We start from the raw sequence: 21537 nt of genomic DNA, 5'->3' as shown, positions 1-21537 counted from the left end.
TCTTGCAATCTGCTCTTAGCAAGCCATCTAGGGGATTGTGCTGTAGCTAAAGTTTAACAATGATTATCCTAGAAACTCTCTTGACTTTGTGGTAGGAGAGGATCAATTAACTGTTCTGGGTACTGTGTAAAACCTGCAGCTCTCCCTCACATTATCTGAAATAATAGTCTTGGGCAGCATGCAAATTGGATCAGAAATCACTTCTGGTTCCATAAACAGAATTAAAAACATTGGTCCTAGAATTGTGAAATCAGATGGTACAAGAAATTCATAAGTCATATTTAAAAACCTATTGTGTAATTCCCCATACTCATTAGTGACTCCAGAATGATCATGTTCATTTAACTAATTACACATTATGTGAACTGAAATAAATCATTCAAACCCCCCTCCCTAGTTCTTTGTAAGCAGAAGAAATATCAATGGAAACTTCTAGCTGTAAAATCCTATGATTCCAATATTCAATAACTTAACACTAAGAGCATCAGAATATTTAGTACTATACGTAACATGTAATAGAGGGTTTGTATTACTGCAACATTTTCACCCTGATGTTTTAGCAATCCAGACACATATCCCTTTAAAGTCCCTTAAAGATTGTGTTTTTCTGAGAGTCTATTTAAGGTGACACAAGCAGGTCTTACTTTTATGAAAAAAATATAATAATAATTTTTGTGACCCTGTTCTTTGAACATAGTGCTATTCAACCAAGCATACAAATGTTCTTGCCATTGATAAGCCTCAGTAGTTAAAACTACTTCCCAGGAGAATCTATAAATAAAAGGGTTCTCTGTTTCCTTATTTGAAAACAGCTGACTTGAAAAAGAAGATCTGTTGGCCCTTTTTTTTCCCCCCTAAGGAAACTCTCTACCATGAAGATCCATCTCTTTTTCTTTATTCTGCTCTTTTGGGTCACAATTTTACAAGGTAACATGAAAATGTTTATGGGTATACTTGTGTTAATGAATTTGAGGAGGCATCCATTTTTTCCTTGTTAAAAGTATTGTATTAACATAGGGATTAAACGGTTTTTATGCTAAATGCAATGTGGTACTCTAGAGTGAACCCTGAAACAGAAAAAAAAAAAAAACAATAGTGGGAAAACTCATGAAATGTGAATAAAGTCTGTAGTTTAGTTAACAGTACTATAGCAATATTAATTTTTTAGTCTTGATAAATGTACCATGGTTAAGTGAGATGTTACCATAAGGGGAAGCTGGCCTCTATGATCTTTGCAACTCTTCTGTAACTCTAAGATGATTTCAAAATGAAAAGTGTAAAACACCTGCAAGATCTCATCTTGCCTCATCATCTTCATCCTGAAACAGTTAGTCAGAATCGATGCTTGCTGGAAAAAAATATTCTTTAGCATCATCAATGGGTACGTGGTAGACAGTTCAGTGTTAGAGCTCTATCTTTTTCTTCTTTTTAACCTCCGCCAGGATACTACTTCCAGTCTAGGAAGACTTTCCTAATATTCTGTCCTTGGTACTACAGGCAAACCATGTCCCTTGTTGGCCTTTCTTTAAATATTTCTGGTTGCTACCCTCCTGTCTCTGAGTGCTACAGATCACGTGAATGTTGAGGGTACTCGTACATGGGTGGTATTTTTCATGAGATTTTCTTCCCCTTTGAGGATTATCTCTTCACACCCGGTGTGTAACCAGATTCCCTTCTTCTGAACTAATATGTAAGTATGAATTGTACAGAAATGAAAGAGTAAGGTTTGGAGATGGAGAGACCATTGAGTCTCCTCCCTTCTTCTTAAAAAGCTTATGGTAGAAGAGTGAGTTCAGTCTGTCCAGTTTATAATAACGGCCCTGAAATTATGCTCAATTCACTAACTCTCAGAAAAATGTTCTTTTGTAGAACTTGGCTGACATCTTTAGGATAAATGGAAATCACAATAGAACCAAGGAGAATGAATTAACTTATTCTTTCACTGTGAATATTATAAAGTCCATCAAGACAATCTAACACTTTTCACATAATAAACTGAGAAATTATCACTTAAAGGTTGCAAGTGGAATAAATTCTTCTATATAGGGGCCAAACATCAATGAAGTAACAAAGTAATACAGTTCATTGTTAATTTAACTAAGAAAGTAACTTCCTCTCCCTCCATTAAAAAATTGTTACAAAAGGGTCTCTGGATTTTTTCCAGCTCTAGGAAGGGCTGAAAGGAAATTCTACACAGATTCATACAGCTTGTAACATGTGATAAGTCTTTTTAAATTTCTTTTTTTTTTTTTAATTTCAACAATAGCCAACATGACTAGATCACTATGCTGTGTTTTTATGTTGTGTTAGCTTATTTTTTTCCCTTATAACAGTGCCCCTGGTAATGACTAATGCTATTTATGCATTTATGAATGAATTTATAATTATGTGTTCTGAGACTCAGAAATTATAAATCTCTTGGAGGATACAGTGGCATAGATTAAAACACTGATGTAATTAACTTTGTATATTTTCTCTTATCTTTTCAAAGTGAGGCCATTGTTCTTGTTAACCACATGTGTACCAAACTTTTAGAGAACTGCTACCATTAGTGATAAAAAAAAAAAAAAGTAAAAGAAATCTGTCAAGATATAGATTTTCTTCACAAAATCAGAAGAGGTGTCTATGGAATAGAGACACTTAGACAATAATACAGTATTAAGAATGCTGTCTTTCATCTTATAGCTCACCAACATATGGTGGTTGAACTAAACTGGATAAAATTAAATGTCTTATATACAACTGATAGAGTCCCTCAGTTGTTTTTTTATATTTCCCTTCAGATGGTGGAAGTTCTGACTCAAAATTGAGGTACAAAAACTCATCCTTTTCAGCTCAGACTGTTACAGATGAAAAGATGTCTAGATTAAAGGTCCTTACATTTTCTACGCAGGCAAATTTCCACTGAAGTCACTTCGTTTTCCCTCCTCATTTTCTCAAGTTACATAAAGGCACTGAATGTCTAGAAATGAAGTCTTGTTTCATTCTCATCTACTGTCTTACTCTATCTGCCAACTGAAAACTGCATTATTGCCAATAATCACTTTTCTTTAAGCCTGACATGGACTGTGGATAGGAGAGTATAGTTCTGCGTTCAGAAGGTAGTCATGACTTCCCCCACCCCAGGTTTCCAAGAAAGTTAAAGACAGTCTAAGGCATAAAATAGCAAGTAAGTGAAAATAAAAGGAAATTATTTTTTTAAATAATTTTTTAAAGATACTTGAGGAGCTATTGTGCCCATTTTTAGGTTATATATTAAGTAGAGTTTTATATATGGGTTTAAAGAAATCCCCGAACATGTGAAAATGTTATAGGCATAATGTGAATGATATTATCAAGCGCTTTGTGAGAGCGACGGAGACGTTATTTTCTTGAAAGTGATCAACAGAGACTTCAGAGAGAAGACAGTATCTGAACAATGTATCTGCAGGCAGAGGCAATACATGTTTGGCTCATCACAGCAAAGAGGTTTTCAGTGAAGGCAAGGAGATATGATGTGATGTCTGGAGACCTTATAGGTTGTCACAGCGGGCACTACTGGCATCTAATGGGTAGAGCCCTGGGATGTTGCTAAACACTCTTCACTAAATAGCATAACATCCCACAAAAGAACTGTCCAACCCAAAAGGTCAACAGTGCCTGGGGTGAGGAAGCCTGCCGTGGGGACGGTCATGGAGTTTGACAAGAAGTGCACCGAAGAGTTGAATGAGTGGATGGGTGCTTGCAAAGATGAGTGTCAGTGGTCCAAAGACACGAGGGGAAGACTCCTATTTAGAGGTCAGAATGAGGAGAAAGAAGACAGTAATATTTTTAGAAAAGTGAAATTAGACAAAGAAGGGATAGAAAAGGGTGAGGTCAATTTAGGGTGGAATATTGGACAACAGTGTCAAATGTGACAGAACTCTTGTCTGAAATGAGTATAATTCAGGTTTCTATCACTGGCAAATCATACACAGGCTTGATAATAGTAATTTCCCCAGAAACTGCAGAGTAAATAATGATATTTAGAAGTTTACATTTAAACTGCTCAGAGTAACCATGCATATTTTTGGCTGTATCTTGTATCATATTCAGCATTGCTTGAGTTTTAGTGAGAAGACAGCTAATTTTAATAGAAGAACTAAGTTTCATATCAGCTGTTTGTACCCACAATATGGAAGATGTCATTCTGAGTCTAGAGACCCATGACTAAGTACCATCACTTACCACCAACTAGAAATGTAGACAGAATATCCAGGCAGAAAGGCCTGGCCTATAGAGGAACTATTTGATACCAAACCTTAATTAACAGTAGAAACTAGTGGTAGGATTCATTTGCTTTCATACCATGAATATATAAAAAATATTTGAGTCTGCCCTGTGGTCAGCCATTGGCAAAATTCAGAGTCCTCCCACACCAGTTCTCTTTAATCTCACAGCATCTTAAGGTAAGTACTTACCAAAAGTGATGTGTATATTTAAAAAGACCCCCAAAACAAAAAGGGCTTCTCAAAGTACATAGGTCAACGCATCAAGTGAAATATGCAATTAAAAGAGATTTGGCTTAGAATGGATCTTACAGTCTATCAGTCCAACATCTCCCAGTTCCCCAGGGATCTCCAACTACCCTAAATGATCAGCTTTAGTGAGAGGCAGTCTCCAAACTACAAGACAAAACATGGAGCTGGGAGCACTGGTAATTTTAGAAATCATGCAATGGTCCAAAATGGCCCGATCTTGTAGTCATTCCCCTTAAAAAAAAAAAAAATCAATGCTGTCATCAGATACACAACTAAGTTAGTTCATTTCTTGGGGGAAATAAATCTCAAAATATACAGGGGAGTTGGAAGAATTCAGACGAATTGCCTAACAGTGCCTCTCCTGACATTAAAGAAAAGTAAAATCAAGCTGCAGTAGAAATCTCTTGAAGGAGAACTCACTAAGCACAACATTCAATCTAAGTAATGTTTGTGAGAGCAGGAGGTGAATTACGTGGACTTCTTTTAGTGTTGACTTTGGAAATGACCTCCCAGTTGCTCTCCAGTCACTTGTAAGGAAGGAAGCTGGCACACTTCACTTAGGTCCCAGACACTTTCTAATTTCCAGGATTTACTTTGCATCAAAGGACAGTGCATTCACTTACACTTTGCTCAGGAAGATTTCCCCATCATAAATTAGAAGGGGACTTTTTCTTTTGCCCTACTACACGATCTTTTGCTTCTCTCCTTTTAAAATATGGGCATGTCGTAGCTAGAGTGCTAATTTCAGCCATTCTTTCCTTCTTACAGCCAGAAGGAGATATCCTCACTATGGTAGCTTGGATTTGAGGAGAGAGTGCAGAAAGGGCAATGGTCGATGTAAACTTCAGTGCCGTGAAAGTGAAATTAGGATTGCTTACTGCATGAGACCTTCAACTCACTGCTGCTTGCAGAAGTAACGGTGGCAGAAGACAAGAGAGACACATGCTCCGAGAAGAGGGACCAGTGTTACTCAGTATTCCTTCACGTCCTTTCAGCACAGCCTTCCAGGCCTGTGTGTCACTGTCACACACAAAGAATGGAATAAAATGTAGCAGTGAACCATTCAGAGGTGGTTCTATGTCATACACACATCTGGTGCCTTTACCTTGCATTTTCTCTGGACCTCTTGGTACCAGAAGGAAGCACATTTTTATTTTACGCAAGTTCTTCAAGAACTGTTCCCGTTTCTATGGGCCCTGTGCTCGCTGACATAAGAAACCCAGGTCACAGGTACTGACCGATCTGACTTCTGAGATCAGATCAAGCCTCCAGGAGCAACGTGCTGTTACTTTCTTATTAAACACTGTGTACAGATTATCCCATAGGAAAAAAATATAAACCCACTGGACCCGTGAGACTAGACACTGAGAGCGCAGATCCTTCTCGTGAAAGCACCAGGCTGGAGTGAGAGAAGGACATGGTGTTAAGAACGGAGGAACAGAGGAAACTCACAATCAGCTCCAGTTTCTCTCTGCATTTCGTATGTGGTGGAGAAAAATATGTGTCAGGAAATTGAAGAGGGAGTGAAAGGGGAAGGAAATAATTTCATAGAGAAGAGACTACCTTTATTTTGACCTAGGAAGCCAGCAACTAGGACTGGCAGCAGAACTCAGCTCCTCGGTCCTGAGAGATGACGGTGGCTGGGGGGTTACACACACGGCAGAGGGAAGAGGAGGGGTCTCTCCCCCCTTCAGCTCCTCTCCGCCTGCCTCCTCTGAAGGCCACTGTAGTTCCCCCCAACAATGCTCTCATCAGCACTTCTGGATCATACATTTTCTACTCAAAAATGCAAACTCTGCTTCTTTTATGAGTTCAAGAATACAGTTTCCTCATTTGCATTCATTCAGAATTCTTTTTAAAAAAAGTATCATCAATACCACAACATAGTAATCAAACAATTAGGAAATTCTCTTCCTCCCAAAATAAAATGAAGTCATCTTTTGGTCATTTAACTGAAGGAAAAGGGGATTTATTGAGTGGATACCTGTGGGCCAGACTCGGACTCAGAAAGATACAAGGATTTCCAGGCCCCTGCTACATCCTTGACATTTTTATTCTGGTGTCTCACCCCATGTTCCAAATGCAGATGAGACCCCAGCAAAATGTATGAGGAAATAAATTTTCCCTATTAAGATAAAGCTTCTGGATATATTTCCATCACAAGGGATGGTTTCAGTTTTAGTTTTATCTTAATAGTAGCATACGAGTTCCCATTATGAAACAATTATTTCCTAGGCATATATTGGAGCCTTGCATGCATGACCTTTCACATTTGAAAAACTTAAAATAGACTTTGATGGTCCAGCATGTTGCCTTACAGTGTAAATGCCTTCAAAAGTATGTTGACAATATTCATGTAAACAGTTTCTCAACCTCAGCATTACTGATACTTCAGTCCAGGCAGTTCTCTGTTGTAACAGCTCTCCTGTGCACTGTATCTTTAGCAGCAAGATGCTTCTTCCCCATTCCTAGCCTTTACCCACCAGGTGCTAAAAGCACCCTTTCCACCAATTGTGAAAACCGAAAATGTCTACCTACATTGCTCAGTATCCCCATGGGGCTCCACTCTCTACTAAACATTTAATGCACAACCAAACTGTGTTTCCATGTGCATATCTAAAGTGGTTTAGTTTTTAATAAATTACTCTATCAGTAAGTATTTTTGTGCCTATTGTGTTACAATATCCAGCTGTGTTGGGTAGGAGGTAACAAAGAATCAGAAGAAATCATAACTGTCACATAAGGGTTTATATTTTGGCTACAAGAATAAGCTACCATAACAAATGTTTAAGAACATATATATATAATTAAGTGCTACATTATGTTACGTAGAGCGTTGAAAGGAATGTTTGCTCCAGTATATTAAAAAAATTCAATTAACAGTGAAACGTGGAAGGGAGAAGTACTGAACTAATGATACTGTGAAGCAGCAATGAGTAGGTTTAAAAAATTGAGAAAATGAAAATTACAAGTTTTTAAAGACCTATAAACACCATCTTAATGAAAGCTTGGGAAAGTCAACCTGATCTTAATAAAGTAAGAAAAAAAAGACAGGAGAGCAGAAGCTGAACACTGATGTGAGCTGCAAGATGAGGACGTAACACATTTCGTGCAAGTGACATGTTTGTATCTGGGTCTCTTTCTGAAACAGCCGACAATTTGTGCTATAAGACATCCTGACATCCCAGGCGCTCCACCTCCCCAACACATGGTCTCACGACTAGACCAGGTTTCTTTCCCTTTGGTACAAAGCCACCCGCCCCCCGTAGGAAAAGTCAGGCTGATGACTTCAGATGTCTTTCTTGATTGCAGCCAGAAGTGAGCTTGAACCAAAGTACAGATTTGAGAGATGCCAAGCAGTGAAAGGAACATGCAAAACATTCTGTGACGATGTTGAGTATGACTACGGATACTGCATTAGATGGAGAAACAGGTGCTGCATATAAATTCCGGAAATCAGAAGCACCGCTGGGGATCCCGGCGCAGAAGAGAGATGCATCTGACTGGCCCAAGAGTAGGTAACAGGAAAATGCCCCAATGTTTAATGGAAACACGTACTTTTAAATCTTAAATGCTACTGTTTACATCAATAAAAACAATTTACTGTCTCTAGTCTGTCTATTCTTTGCTCACTCGATTTGTATTTCAGATGGATGAACATATCGGTGAAGCAAAGGAACAAACTCGCATTGTGCTTATAATCTCATTTGGGCCACATACATTCTACTTCTCTGTGCCCACAAGCAAATTACGGGGAAAGTGGAAGGATTCTTAAGAAATGATGGAAAGTAACACAAAAGCAGGAAAGGTTTCTCAAAACGGAAAGGCACATTAGCATTCGATCTCTTTCCCTCGTGTGTAAGATGAGGCTGAGGAAGCCTTCCTACTTGAGGTGAACACAAATTTATTTATGTGGTTCATTTATAACAAGTTCTCTGGTGCCATGCCATGTTATACTCCCCCTTGGGGGGGATTTTTCCCATAATTCTCATCTCAGGATTTAACTAGGGGTCAACATTTTCTTATAAATCTTTCTTTCTTACTACAGGAACATTAAAAGTTTGACTCCTCACCATGGTGATTCAACCAAATAACCCTCCTCACTCCCCAACTCTCTGACAGGTTAGAGTCAAAAAAAGAGAGAGAGAGAGAGAAACAAGAACACAAACAAAAAGCCAAGCTTAGAGATAATGTGACAGAGAGATGTAATTCAGAACCTTTATTGCTACAAACAGTCAGCGGTTTTAGATACGTGCAATTTTAACTTGTTAATTACATACTTATATTCACTAGAATGAGGTAGCTTTACATACTAGGCCAAAGAAGAAATCAAAAGCCAGAGTGATAAAAGCAAGCAAGGAGGCAGCCCAGCGTGGGGTGGAGGTAGCGAAGCTACAACAAACCCAGCAAGTCTTCAGGTTTTATACCTGGGCTGTGAGAGTCATAGTCTTAATTCTACGCTAGGCAGATAACTGGAATGAACACTGTTTATGAGAATGACATGAAACACTGCCGTCACATGAAGGACGTATAGGAAATTAAGAGTGTATTAATTTCTATATAATTACTAAATCACTATATGTAAAACAGACATCACCAAGGACCTACCGTATAACACAGGGAGCTATATTCAATTTCTTGTAATGAGCCATAACAGAAAAGAAACTGAAAAATAAATATGTATGTATGTATATGTATAACTGAATCATTTTGCTGTACACCTGAAACTAACATTGTAAACTGACCACACTTCAATAAAAAGTAAGAAGTAAAAAACGAGTATATTGGGGGGGAGGTTATAGCTCAAGCAGTAGAGTGCATGCTTAGCATGCAGAGGTCCTGGGTTCAATCCCCAGTACTTCCTCCAAATATAAATAAATAAACCCAATTATCTACCCCCCAAAAAGAAAAAAGAGAAAAAAAATCATTAAAAAATGAGTGTACTGGTATCTCATTTGGGGACCCTGAAAAAGTGAGTCACTAAATCGGTCAGAAAAGAGGAGAGCAGACTTCAGCTGAAGCAGCAATAGAAGCTTGGGGGGGAATTCACCCTCATCTCCCCACCCACCGTAGGAAGATGAGAAGAGCAGTATCATTAAAACAGCAATGAAAATCAGAGCCATGAACAAACCGCAGAGCTGTAAGTAAACTCAGAAGGTGGTGAAGACAGACCAGCCACTTCAAAGGAGAACATATTAACCATCAAGCAGAACACAGAAGCCACAGCAGGACCCTGCAGGGAACACGAGAGACCTGGAGGCTGCAAGTTTCAAAGTAGAATGTCCGTAGCTAAGAGACAAATTGTTCAAGAACTTTTGCCCACATGGTTTTATTACGTTTCCACAGAAAACCATAGGAGCTGGGGAGTTAGTTTAAAAACAAGGGTAATAAAGTTCTCTAAATGAAAACTGGAGATTTGGAGATCAAAAATTTAAAGCCATTACCCAGTAGACTGCCCAGGCATCATTAACAAACTTAACATCCTTGGAAACTACTAAGCCTTGGATGACAGCATGCATGTTTTCTTTCTTTCTTTCTTTTTTTTTTTTTTTTGGAGGTAAATTGGTGATGTTTTTCAACTATAGTCCTGCTTACTAAGCCACAGACTCAATGATCTTCTAAGACGTAGAACTAAACTATGAGCCACACAAGTCAACCATAAATGCAGATGTCTCTCATCTCCAACTGTAGTGAGTTTCATGTATATAACATCATCATTGTTTCTTGCTTTAAGAAACTTCACCAGCCATAGGAATTTGTTATTTGTAATGTTTTCCTTCTTTCTGGCACATGTTCCTTCAATAAAAGTCACGCATTTATTGGAATTTTTTCTTGAAAACTAGAGAAGGGCATTCTCAAAGTTCTGCCCAGATTACTATGTATGAGTCAAGTAAATACAGAGCTAGCCAAGGGGTGCTGATAAATAGTTTAGGATTAATTCAGTAAGACATGGTTAAACTGGCGACTAAGAACATTAACTCTGACAGGGTGAGTGCCTCTTTAAAGGATGTGCTCCGGGCATTGATACTCAAAGTGTGCTCTACAGACCAAGAGCATTTACATCACAGGAGAGCTAGTGAGCAACGGAGCATCTCTGTCCTGTTGAACCAGAATCTGCATTTTAACCAGCACCCAGGGATTCACATGCAACTTAGAGTTCAACTGTTTTAGCAACACATCAGAGCCATATCCATCTACAAATCAATCTCTTATCTTCCTTCTTCCGTCCCTCTTCATTTCTTTTCTTCTCCCCGTTTCCCTTCTAAAGTGCTTATTCTCATCTCTAAATTAACCTGAAATGTCCCCTGTGGGAGTTTCTGGTTTTGTCCGTGTGTTAGACCCTGTTGGGGGATGTGAATGTCTCCTAAAGTACACATGTATTGTGAGATAACAGGGAAAGACCCTGCCATGAACTCCCACATGGGTCAGTAGGTCATATTATTGGATTGTTCCTTAACGAAGTACAAAATCTAACTCAAGGCTGACTGGAAGTGGGGTAGGCGAGGCAGATACATATCAATGATCTAACAATAGGTCAGACTCAGGGACAGGCTCTCCTTACTTGTGGTGGACCTGAGTGGTAGCAGTTTAAGCAGGTTCAAGGAGAGGAGAACTGAATGAAACCACGGGGAGAGTCAAGACCCAGGGGAACAATGGACTGGCAGCTCAGAGAGACACCTTGTCTAAGCTACCATCTTCTCCCTTATCAACCACTGCAGTGTTCTCCAAGAACACCTCCCTCCCTGACTCTGCTAGTACTCCCTTCCAAAGGTTTCCCACCATATGCCAGCGTGAATTCATAAACTCTTAAACGCCTTCCAACAAACATATAAGAAAATCCACCACTTCCCCATGGCCTGAGAAGCCCAGGAGAGATGGAGATGCTGCCGCTCCCTGACCACCCCCGCCCCCACCACTTGTCCACTGCTCGCCAAGTATCAGCCTCTCACCTGCTATTTGCTCCTCACACACATTACACTCTCAGGAATATTTAACTTTGGCTCACACAGCATGAGCCACCCTTTGTGGGCCACCCCCTCTCAGGATGGTGCAAGTCATCTTCGGGATCACATAACACAATACTTCTCTTGAGAGGCGCTCCCCTTCCTAACACTCGATGGAATTTTACAAAGAGCAATTCAAACCTGAGAAGTGAGCTCCCAGCGTGGCGGTGACCGTGCACACCTTGCCTACTGCTCACTCCTAGAGTCTTGAGTTGTACCAACCCCCAGGGGGAGCTCAGTAATTTTTAAAGTGAGGAATGAGTGATTTCTTTGTCAGAGTCACACATGATCTCATCTGCTCTACAGCACAACTCAGTAAGTCTGATATTAAAATCACAGTTTTATTAATAAAGTGACCTCAAAACGGTCACTCAGTAAGAGCAAGCCTAAGGGTCAACTCCAGGGTTTTCTAATGTCAAAGAACAGGTCCATTCTGTATCCTGAAATCAGTCACCTGGTCAGGGGGGCCCCGGTGGAGGCGATCTGTTAAGGGTATGAATGCTCAGAAGTTGGGAACTGTATCAAATGGACTTTGGAAACACGTTATAAACCTTGTCTCTTCATTCCTGAGACTCCGAGGAAAACTTTCAAAGCGACAGAAGCGTGCACTTGACAGCTCTCTGCACTCTTTAGTCTGGTTTCAGTTTCTAAAATACATTCTTACTTGTGTTATCTCACACGAGAAGCATTTTTTTTTTCAAATGTATTACGATTTTTGGTAATTTTTAACAAAACAGAGACTCTGCAGTAAGCTCTTTGCCTGATGGAGAAGTGGGGGAAAGAAGTGGGCTTCCCTTGTGACGTCACTAAGGGACTTACTTCAGTAAGGATGATGGGAACTAGAAATAGTCTCAGGTTTTATTTAATTTTTTCAGTTGTTTTCTTCCCACTCTTTTTTCTTTCCATTTCTCAGTACACTATGTGTATCTATCTATATGCATATATACTCACACACAAATATATATATTTGTAAAATATTTTTTCCTCCACAGGTGGATGAAATTCCCAGCAGAACACCAGCGTATGAATCCTGGAGCACAGGAAAATGTAGGGGATAGGAAACTAAAGGGAAAAAACATGAGTTTAGGTCAGATTAAGTGCTCATCTTGCACCATTTAATCTCCACATCATCTATGCAAGGTGACTGACTGTGTTCCCACCACTCCCAGGAAAGGTTGAGACTCGGGAGGGAAAAGCGCTTCGCCCGAGGTCAACACAGCCAGAAGGAAGTAGAGCGGCACCCACGGTCAGTTCAGTCTGTCCACACTGCTCCACCCACTGCCTTAGTACAGGGCTCGGACATACCCGCCCGGGGTGCTGCTGCTCTCCTGGGCCTCCTGGGGAGAAGACTGTGCTTCATCCTGCATTTCAGGCATCCCTGAATCAGAGCAAGAGAAGTGAGGAATCTGATCGTACAAATGGAAGAAATGATATAGATGAATTCATGCCTGACAAACACAGAGAGGGTGACTAAATCAGTGGCATCAGACCTGGATAAGCATCGGAAAGATTTAGTGGGCATTTATTTAAAACTGCAATTTTCTGAACCCTACCCCTGAATCACAGAGTGAGACAATTCACAGGTGGCTCCCAGAATTTTTTTTTTTAATCATCCCAATTGATTCCAGAAATTATGACGTTCAGAGAACCACTGATTCAGCTAATCCTTCTGCTGTTTCTGAGCATGAATTTGCCTTTTGCTTTTAGAGCCGGTCAGTCGTTCACCACTTACCAAAGCTTAAACAGCTTTTAGTGCTCTGTTAGCAACAGGAAGCAATTAGAGGAACTCATTACTGCCTTTCAGAAATTTGTACATTCACAAGTTCACTGACTCAGGTGTAGTGGATGAGAACATGGGTTCAAGAATCAGACCGCTCTGGGGTGTAACGTCAGCAATGGTAATTACTAGCACAGTGACTTTGCACAAGTTATTAAAGGATCTGCGAATCCTCATTTACCTCAGTAGGAAATGGTGACGGTAAAACACTGCCCAACGATGATGGTAGCATCAACTTCAGAAGCTTGTTTCTATGTTTAATTGAGCTAATGCATGTAACATGTTGAGGTAGTAATTGATATTTAGTAAATACTCAATTAATACTCACAATTACTTACAGGGCATCTAGTAAGAACCAAGCCTTTTGCTAAAAATAAAAAAATAATAGAAAGTGGAGTTGTAAAGAACATCGATCGGACAATCTATATACTTTTTCAGGACACATCCTCATCACTCTCCTTTACACAAGCCATGTTTAGGGTGGTGAATCGTAATTACTCGGTCGAGCTTAGGAAGACAGAGCATTAGCTCCCCCAATCATCTTCCACAACCAAGAAAAGGGAGAGAAACGGATCACAACTCTTTATGAATTGGTCTCTGTTCTCTTACAATGAGAAACTGAATTATGAATCTGACACTCATTTTCTCAGAAGTGCCACTTCCTAAAATGTTCTGGGTGGATAAATGACACATCCCACAACTGCTACTGTAACTTTACCCCAACCCCCATTTGGCAAGTCTGTATTAAATACCGATTCTGTCTTAGGCTTCTCTGCAAAACTGTCAAAAATCCCTCCCTCATGGAATTTGCATTGTAATGAGACGGGGCAGTGAATAATAATAACAGTGGTAATAATAATACCAAACCGAATGAATAAATAATTTCAGACAGACAAAAGCCAATCATGAATCAAACTAATTGCAGATAAAGACAACTAAAGAACACCAAAAATAAGTTTCCACGAAGCAAGGCTTACTATTAGAAAAGTTACCTAAAAAGCCTTCCAATTCTTCTCTGATAAGATGGCACGTCCGTTGCAGAGAGCGAATGAGAAAACAATTAACTGCGATTCTGGGTGAAAGAACGAGGGGACTACAACCTGAAAGAATGCTTGTTAACGAGGCCTAAATATCACATCTCTCTCCCTCTCTCTTTCACACACACACACACACACACAGCCAAAATCCTTCTGAAGAAATGGGAAGACTGGGTGAGGGGTAAAGCAACACATGTTCAGTGAGAAAATGAGTCCTCATCTGAGCAAAATTCACACTGACACACAGAAATGGATCATATGCAAAATACGCATGAATGATTAATGACAACTGTGAATTTATAATCTATAACTAAAAATCCACTTAGACATAAGGAGAGGAGGCAAATAAAACCTTGTGCCACAATCAATACCCTGTTTTCAAAATTAAAATGCAATGCTTTGATAACCACATTAACTTCCTTAGCTTAAAAGAGCTCACCAGTCCATAATACCAAAAAGTAATCAATGCATTTTGATAGTTACAGAATTCCATCCTTCTCTGAACCACCAACTTAAGTGATGGTCAAGCCAACAAAGATACCAGGAGGAGGCATCCATAACAACATATATTTTTCATTAAATAAGTACTGCTTAAACATTTACTAAACAATGGTTACTGGAGAGAGTTTCAGATTAAAATTTATCTAGCACTGTATAAAAAGGTAATACAGTAATGGGTCCTGCGAACTTAACTATGGCTTTCTTTTATATTTCTCTCACTATTCATTAATCTATGGATTTCAACACTTCTCTCCTTTACCTTTCCTTCCTCTTTCCTATCACCCACCCTTCATTGACACCCCATGACTGTAGCCCTGAGCTTAAGGACAATTTGGAAAGTGTGAGTGTAGATATCTTTCTACCCACTGGCAGATGTAATTGTTGGAAATGAATAACTTAGATAAATCCTATGATCATCTAACTTCATAAGAAGAAAGTTAAAAGTCTTCTTCATCTAAAAATCCAAAATCCTGACTCAAATAAGTAGAAACAGGAAGCCTTACTCATCTTAATATTTGGTTCATACACTTCAGGTCAGACCCCCCACTCTTTAAAAAAATTCTTCTTTTTTTTTTAACATTTTTTATTGATTTATAATCATTTTACAATGTTGTGTCAAATTCCAGTGTTCAGCACAATTTTTCAGTCATTCATGGACATATACACACTCATTGTCACATTTTTTTCTCTGTGAGTTATCATAACATTTTGTGTATATTTCCCTGTGCTATACAGTGTAATCTTGTTTATCTATTCTACAATTTTGAAATCCCAGTCTATCCCTTCCCACCCTCCACCCCGCTGGCAACCACAAGTCTGTATTCTCTGTCTATGAGTCTATTTCTGTCCTGTATTTACGCTTTGTTTTTGTTTGTTTGTGGGAATGCAGTTTGGTGCAGCCACTATGGAAAACAGTGTGGAGATTCCTCAAAAGACTAGGAATAGACTTACCATATGACCCAGGAAGCCCACTCCTGGGCTTGTATCCAGAAGGAACCCTACTTCAGGATGACACCTGCACCCCAATATTCATAGCAGCACTATTTACAATAGCCAAAACATGGAAACAGCCTAGATGTCCATCAACAGGTGACTGGATAAAGAAGAGGTGGTATATTTATACAACGGAATACTACTCAGCCATAAAAACCGACAACATAATGCCATTTGCAGCAACATGGATGCTCCTGGAGAATGTCATTCTAAGTGAAGTAAGCCAGAAAGAGAAAGAAAAATACCATATGAGATCGCTCATTTATGGAATCTAAAAAACAAAAACAAAAACAAACAAACAAACAAAAAAATTCTTCTCTTATCTTCTCTTTTTTTTTTCCTTAATCACTACTTGCAATCTCATTCTTGTCCCTTTTTCCACCTTTTTTTCCCCTGCCTTTCCCTCTAAACAAAAGTTTTAAATAAGAATTTAGAATCTGGATCCCTCCCAAATGAAGCCCTAAGATACCCATTTTAAGTAATAAATCAAGAAATTCACTTCTCTCCCATGTATCCAGTTCGGTTCTACTTGAGTTATTTTGTTGGGAGAATTGAGGTGAGAGCGACTCAAATCCTTATCTTTCTTCTGTGTGATTCAGGTGTCGCTGGTCCTAACCTCATATTAAAGCAAAGAGAGAAAAGGCCATGCAATTGATGAGTTTAGCTGATGTTCCCATTTGAGAGGACTGGCTTATTTTGTACAGGTGAAATGGATACAGCTGCACTGAAGCAAAAACGCTCCATTTGGCCCTTGGTCCTCTTCTCATCCATGCCATCGCCATGCTGCCTGGCCTTTTCATCTTCTCTTGTGTTTTTCGTACTTGCCATTTTGCTCTGCTAACATACAGTAGGTCTTGTCAAATCTCCAGCTGTTTAAAGGGCTCTTTTTGGTACTTTAGAAAGATGATATTGAGAAAATAGATTTTTCATGATTTGGCTATAAATATACAGGCAACTTTCAGATAAGGAATGGAGCACAGAATAACAAGAAGACTAGATTACTGTTTTTAAAATTCAGATTATAGAATATGCCGATAACTTATTTTTCCGCAATGACCCAGGAAGTTGGACCATAAATCATTCAGTTGTAAGCATACATCCTTTTGGCTTTCACACCCAGCCACATGGTTTATATTTAAATATAATAGATAATATTTTCACATATGTTATCAATGTAATGTTTACCATAAATGTTTAAGTACTGGTCCTACCAATCCTGCCTTCAAATAGAGAATCTTGAGGCTCAGCAGGTGAACATTTATCCCAAATATAAAGCTAGTAAACAGAAGAGCCAGATCTTAGGGTTAGATTTCTTTATTTAAATTAAGTGCCCTTTCAATGTTTAATACATTGCTTTCCCCTGCGCATGAATGTCATCCTATGACTGAGTCATTACATCGTGTACAAAGAATTACACAGATTATCCTTAAAGTATCACTGATCACTTTTAATGTGACAGTACTAAAACTGTGTTCTAGAAAGATTTTCTGTTTGTAGAAAAACTGAATTCCAGAAAGAGTATCGAGCTCAGGCCACATGTACAGAGAATAGCTCCACATGACAAACAGTTGCTATTGAGTTATGACAATGAAGGTGGAGGTTCAAAGTGTGGACTCCTTCCGGCATCACATTACTGACGAGTCCATCTCCACTCTACCAATCCCTGCATGTGTGGTTTGAGGCGATTACGTAATCCCTCTGTGCCACCATTTCCTCAGCTGGAAAGAAGTTTCTATGTCATAAAAACTGTTGCAAGGATTCAGCTAATTAATCCCTATGAAGTGCCTAGAACCTTGCCTGGCACACAACAGATACTCGAAGAAGCACGTGTCTGAAAATGTTGATGATGCTGAATCTCTGCCTTCAATTCAAGAATGAAGAGGACTTGAACCCCATTATTTGCCCGTATAACTGACAAGCATATCATACTTGGCTCAAGGTCCTAACAGAACGAAGTCCTCTACCCTGCTCGTGGCTGTTTCACAACACTCACACGGATATCTGCTCAATCTTGAAAGGCAGCAGCATTCATCAGCATAGTAATTGCCCTAAGAAGGCTATAAAAACAAGAGCTCATTTTCCTTTTGTTAAAGAATAGCACAACTCTGTCATTTTGAGCTCTGCCTCGATTTCACTCAAGGAACTCTGTCTGCAATGAAGATATTTTGTATTTTCCTTACATTTTTCTTCACTGTGTCTTGTGGTCCATCAGGTAATATTTGATAACATGGAAAAGGAGGGAATTTTTTTTATATAAAAATGCTTTACTCTGGGAAATAAAACAGAAATTATTGTTGACTCCGTATGAACTCATAATGCAAGTCACTAAGTACTGTGTATGGAAGGAACTGATAATTGATAGTATAATAGGAAATAATTACCATCATGGTAGAATTAAACCTGTTATTTTGTTTGATAAGATTATGGCCCCTTACATGCTTCCCACTGCCTTCTTTTTTTAAATGTAATTTAATGAACTGATGCTACAGCTGGTGTCAAAATTAAGCTTCCTACAACTGGCCTGGTAATTTGTGGTAAGGGAGAGGGATGCTGGAGTGGATGGCTATTTAGAATTACAAAATATGTATGATTTCTGTAGAAATACATACAAAATATGTAGATTATTTTTTCCATGTCCTTTTCTCTGCTCTTGAGGAAGCATGCACAGGTCAGATATTTAAGAATATTCTACTTAGGACAATGACAAAAAGAGGTAGTGGCAAAAGAAATACCATTGGATAAATAAATACTTATATTGTACCTATTTATAGGGAATAAAATCTTAAGTCTTTAATACAATAGCCTGGTCATGATTTCAGACACAAAGTGGTTTAACTTTATACTTGTTTTTTTTTTTTTTTCAGAAATTCAGTTTTATTCAGGCAGCTACTGTTTTGAAATGTATTCACACTTTCTTGGTGGGGAGGGGGTAATTAGGTTTATTTATGTATGTATGTATTTATTCATTCATTTTTGGAGGCAGTACTGGGGATTGAATGTAGGACACTGGGGATTGAACCCAGGACCCTGTGCGTGCTAAGCATGTGCTCTACCACTTGAACTATTCGCCTCCCACCCCCAACTCTCTACTTTAAACTTTATTTACTTATCTACCTGCCTACCTATTTATCCATCTACCTACATAAAGGGATTAAACCTGGATTCATGCTCACAGCCACTTTTTCCTAGTTTTACAGAGGAAGACAAGAGAAAAAACAAGAGAAATTGAAGAAAGAAGAGGACAATGTTACCTCGTCCGTGGTACTTGCAAGGCCTCATGCAACATCTGGGAATATGTATTTAATTACTGTGGCGTGGAGCCCTGCTGCGTCGTTCGGGAATACATAAAGCCAATGAGAAGCACTTCAACCACTTCGACCACGTTAACTCATGCAAGTGTAAATAACAATTCTACTGTACTACCTAATGCAACTGTAAATTATAACATACTACATAACACTACAGGTGTAAACGACAATTCCACTAAATAACACTACCTTGTAACAATATTACTACTAATAAAGGAATTTCTACTTTCTATACATCTATTTCCACATGTCCTCTACCCTTCTGGATAATGCAACTACATCATGGCAGCTGGTGAGTTCAATGCTAGCTTGTGCAAGAGAAATAAAGAAGAGTGGTGGCCTCTTCATTAAACTAGCTGAAGTTCTCCTCCATCTGCATGGCAAACACCCTTCATCCTTAATACTTCCATTTCTCTCTGGCCTATTTATTTGCCCTGTACAGTTGCCTAGTTATTTTCATTTGATCTTTCAGGTATCAACCATCAATCATGGTTTTGCTTCCTTTCCACAGTTTCAGCAAAAATGGACTTGGGCCTTGGACACAAAAATTGACTGTGGTGATGGTTACACAACTCTGTGAATGTGCCGAACACCACTGTACAAATTAAGTGGATAAATTGGTACATGAATTAAATCTCAATAACTGTATTATGGAAAAAAAAAAGAATAAAGGCAAACTTTCTGTCAGAAACTATACAAGCCAGAAGGCAATATATCAACAATTTCAAATACTGAGAAAAAAAAAGTCTATCTACAACTCTACTCAATAAAAAAAAAGTATCAAAAATGAAAGTGAAATAAAGACATCTTCAAGCAAGCAAAACCTGAAATAATGCTTTTCCAGCAGATCTTTCTTTGACAAATATACAAAATCCTTCCAGCAGAAAGAAAAGTATACAAGATAAAAAATTGGACTTGCAGACAGGAATAAATTGAATTGGAATTTGTAACTCTATAGGTAAATGTAAATATCATTTCCCTCAATTTGTATTCTCTATAAAAGATAATTTATTACTTAAAGCAAAAGTAATAACAATATTGTGCAGTTTATAGCACTGTAGAAAGGAATGAATGACAGTAATAACCCAAGTTAAGGGAAAGGAAAACAGAAGCAGAGAATTTTAAGGCTCTTATATTACACATGATAGTTAAAGACCTATATTATAAACCCTAAGGAAAGGACAAAAATATATATGTAGCCAATGAAGTAGATAAAGTGTAATCATAAAAAATACAGGGATAGGAGGGACAGAAAAGTGAACAAAGAGAGAAGAAATAGAAAACAAATACAAGATGGCAGATATTAAAAGAATGGTAGGATAATATAATAAATATAATAAACAAATTATACCCATATTTTGATAATTGTCATGAAAAGAAAATCATCAAAGGATGTAAACTACCAAAATTCACTCAAATTTTTACAACTTGAATAATTCTATATCTACCTTATAAATAATACATAATCACAAATCTTCCTACATAGAAAAATGCCAGGGACAGATGGCTTCATTGTTGAAATCTTCAAAATACTTAACAATGAAATCTTACCCACTATACACAAATACTTCTGTACAAAGGAAGATTTCCCACATTGGGAGGCCAGCGCCATCCCATACCAAAACTCAAAAAAGAAACTGCAAGGAAACTATAGACTAGTATTTCTCATGAACACAGATGCAGAAATTATGAATAAAGTATTATCATATAAAATGCAAATTTAGCTTCACATTCAGAAATCAATCAGCATAATTCCTCATATTATAAAAGAAAAAAGCAAAAGCATGATGACTTCAATAGATGCAAACAGATCTTTAAGATCAGTATAGTGCCCATTCATGATAAAAAATTTGGCAACCAGAAAATGAAGAAACCTTTTCAACATGAAAAAAGGCATTTATGAAACACCTAGCACTAACGTCATTATTATGGCCAAAGACTGAACTGAATGCATTTCCTCTATGATCAACCTACTGACTGAGAAAAGATGTTGCAAATGATGTATCTGATAAGGGTTTAATATCCACAATATGCAAAGAACCCATACGAGTTAATATCCTAAAAACAAGTAATCTGAATAAGAAATGGATAGAGAACCTGCAGAGATATTTCTCCAAAGAACACATAGAGACGGTCAGCAGTCATGAAGAGATGCTTAGTATCATTAATTATCAGGGAATGCAAACTAAAGGCACAATAGGATATCACCTCACACCTGTTAGAATGACTGTTTTCAAAAAGACAACAAACAACACGTGTTGGTGAGGTTGTGGAGAAAAAGAAGCCCTTGGGTACTGCTGTTGGGAAGGTAATCTGGTGTAGCCACTATAGTAATATGTGTGGAGTTTCCTCAAAAAATTAAAAAAAGAATTACTATGCACTCCAGCAATCTCACACCTCAGTATCTATTTGAAGAAA

General features: G+C 38.4%; 2 protein-coding genes and 1 long non-coding RNA gene across 4 annotated transcripts in view; 2 read left to right on the top strand and 1 right to left on the bottom strand.

The window, feature by feature from the left end:
• The window catches only part of LOC116147618 (uncharacterized), a 333894-nt gene that overhangs the window by 85977 nt on the left and 226380 nt on the right, over positions 1 to 21537 (bottom strand). The gene's annotated exons all lie outside the window — the stretch shown is intronic.
• Positions 708 to 8060, top strand: DEFB110 (defensin beta 110). 2 transcript variants are annotated; one of them, XM_031435515.2, is made up of 2 exons: positions 708 to 927; positions 7812 to 8060. In XM_031435515.2, the coding sequence occupies exons 1-2, from the start codon at positions 873 to 875 to the stop codon at positions 7943 to 7945; spliced, it is 189 nt and encodes a 62-aa protein (XP_031291375.1). In that variant the 5' UTR covers positions 708 to 872; the 3' UTR covers positions 7946 to 8060. The 2 variants fall into 2 exon arrangements, with proteins under 2 accessions (XP_031291375.1, XP_010987240.1); XM_010988938.3 differs by lacking the exon at positions 7812 to 8060 and adding an exon at positions 5268 to 5514.
• Positions 10449 to 19699, top strand: DEFB113 (defensin beta 113). Its single transcript, XM_031435516.2, has 5 exons — positions 10449 to 10487; positions 12673 to 12749; positions 17905 to 18023; positions 19001 to 19209; positions 19592 to 19699. Exons 1-5 carry the CDS (start codon positions 10449 to 10451, stop codon positions 19697 to 19699), a joined length of 552 nt encoding a protein of 183 aa, XP_031291376.2.

This window comes from Camelus dromedarius, chromosome 19 (assembly GCF_036321535.1).
Source record: "Camelus dromedarius isolate mCamDro1 chromosome 19, mCamDro1.pat, whole genome shotgun sequence".
Lineage (NCBI taxonomy): Eukaryota > Metazoa > Chordata > Mammalia > Artiodactyla > Camelidae > Camelus > Camelus dromedarius.
The sequence above is the reverse complement of the archived record's forward strand: the minus strand, read 5'-3'. Positions and strand labels throughout refer to the sequence as shown.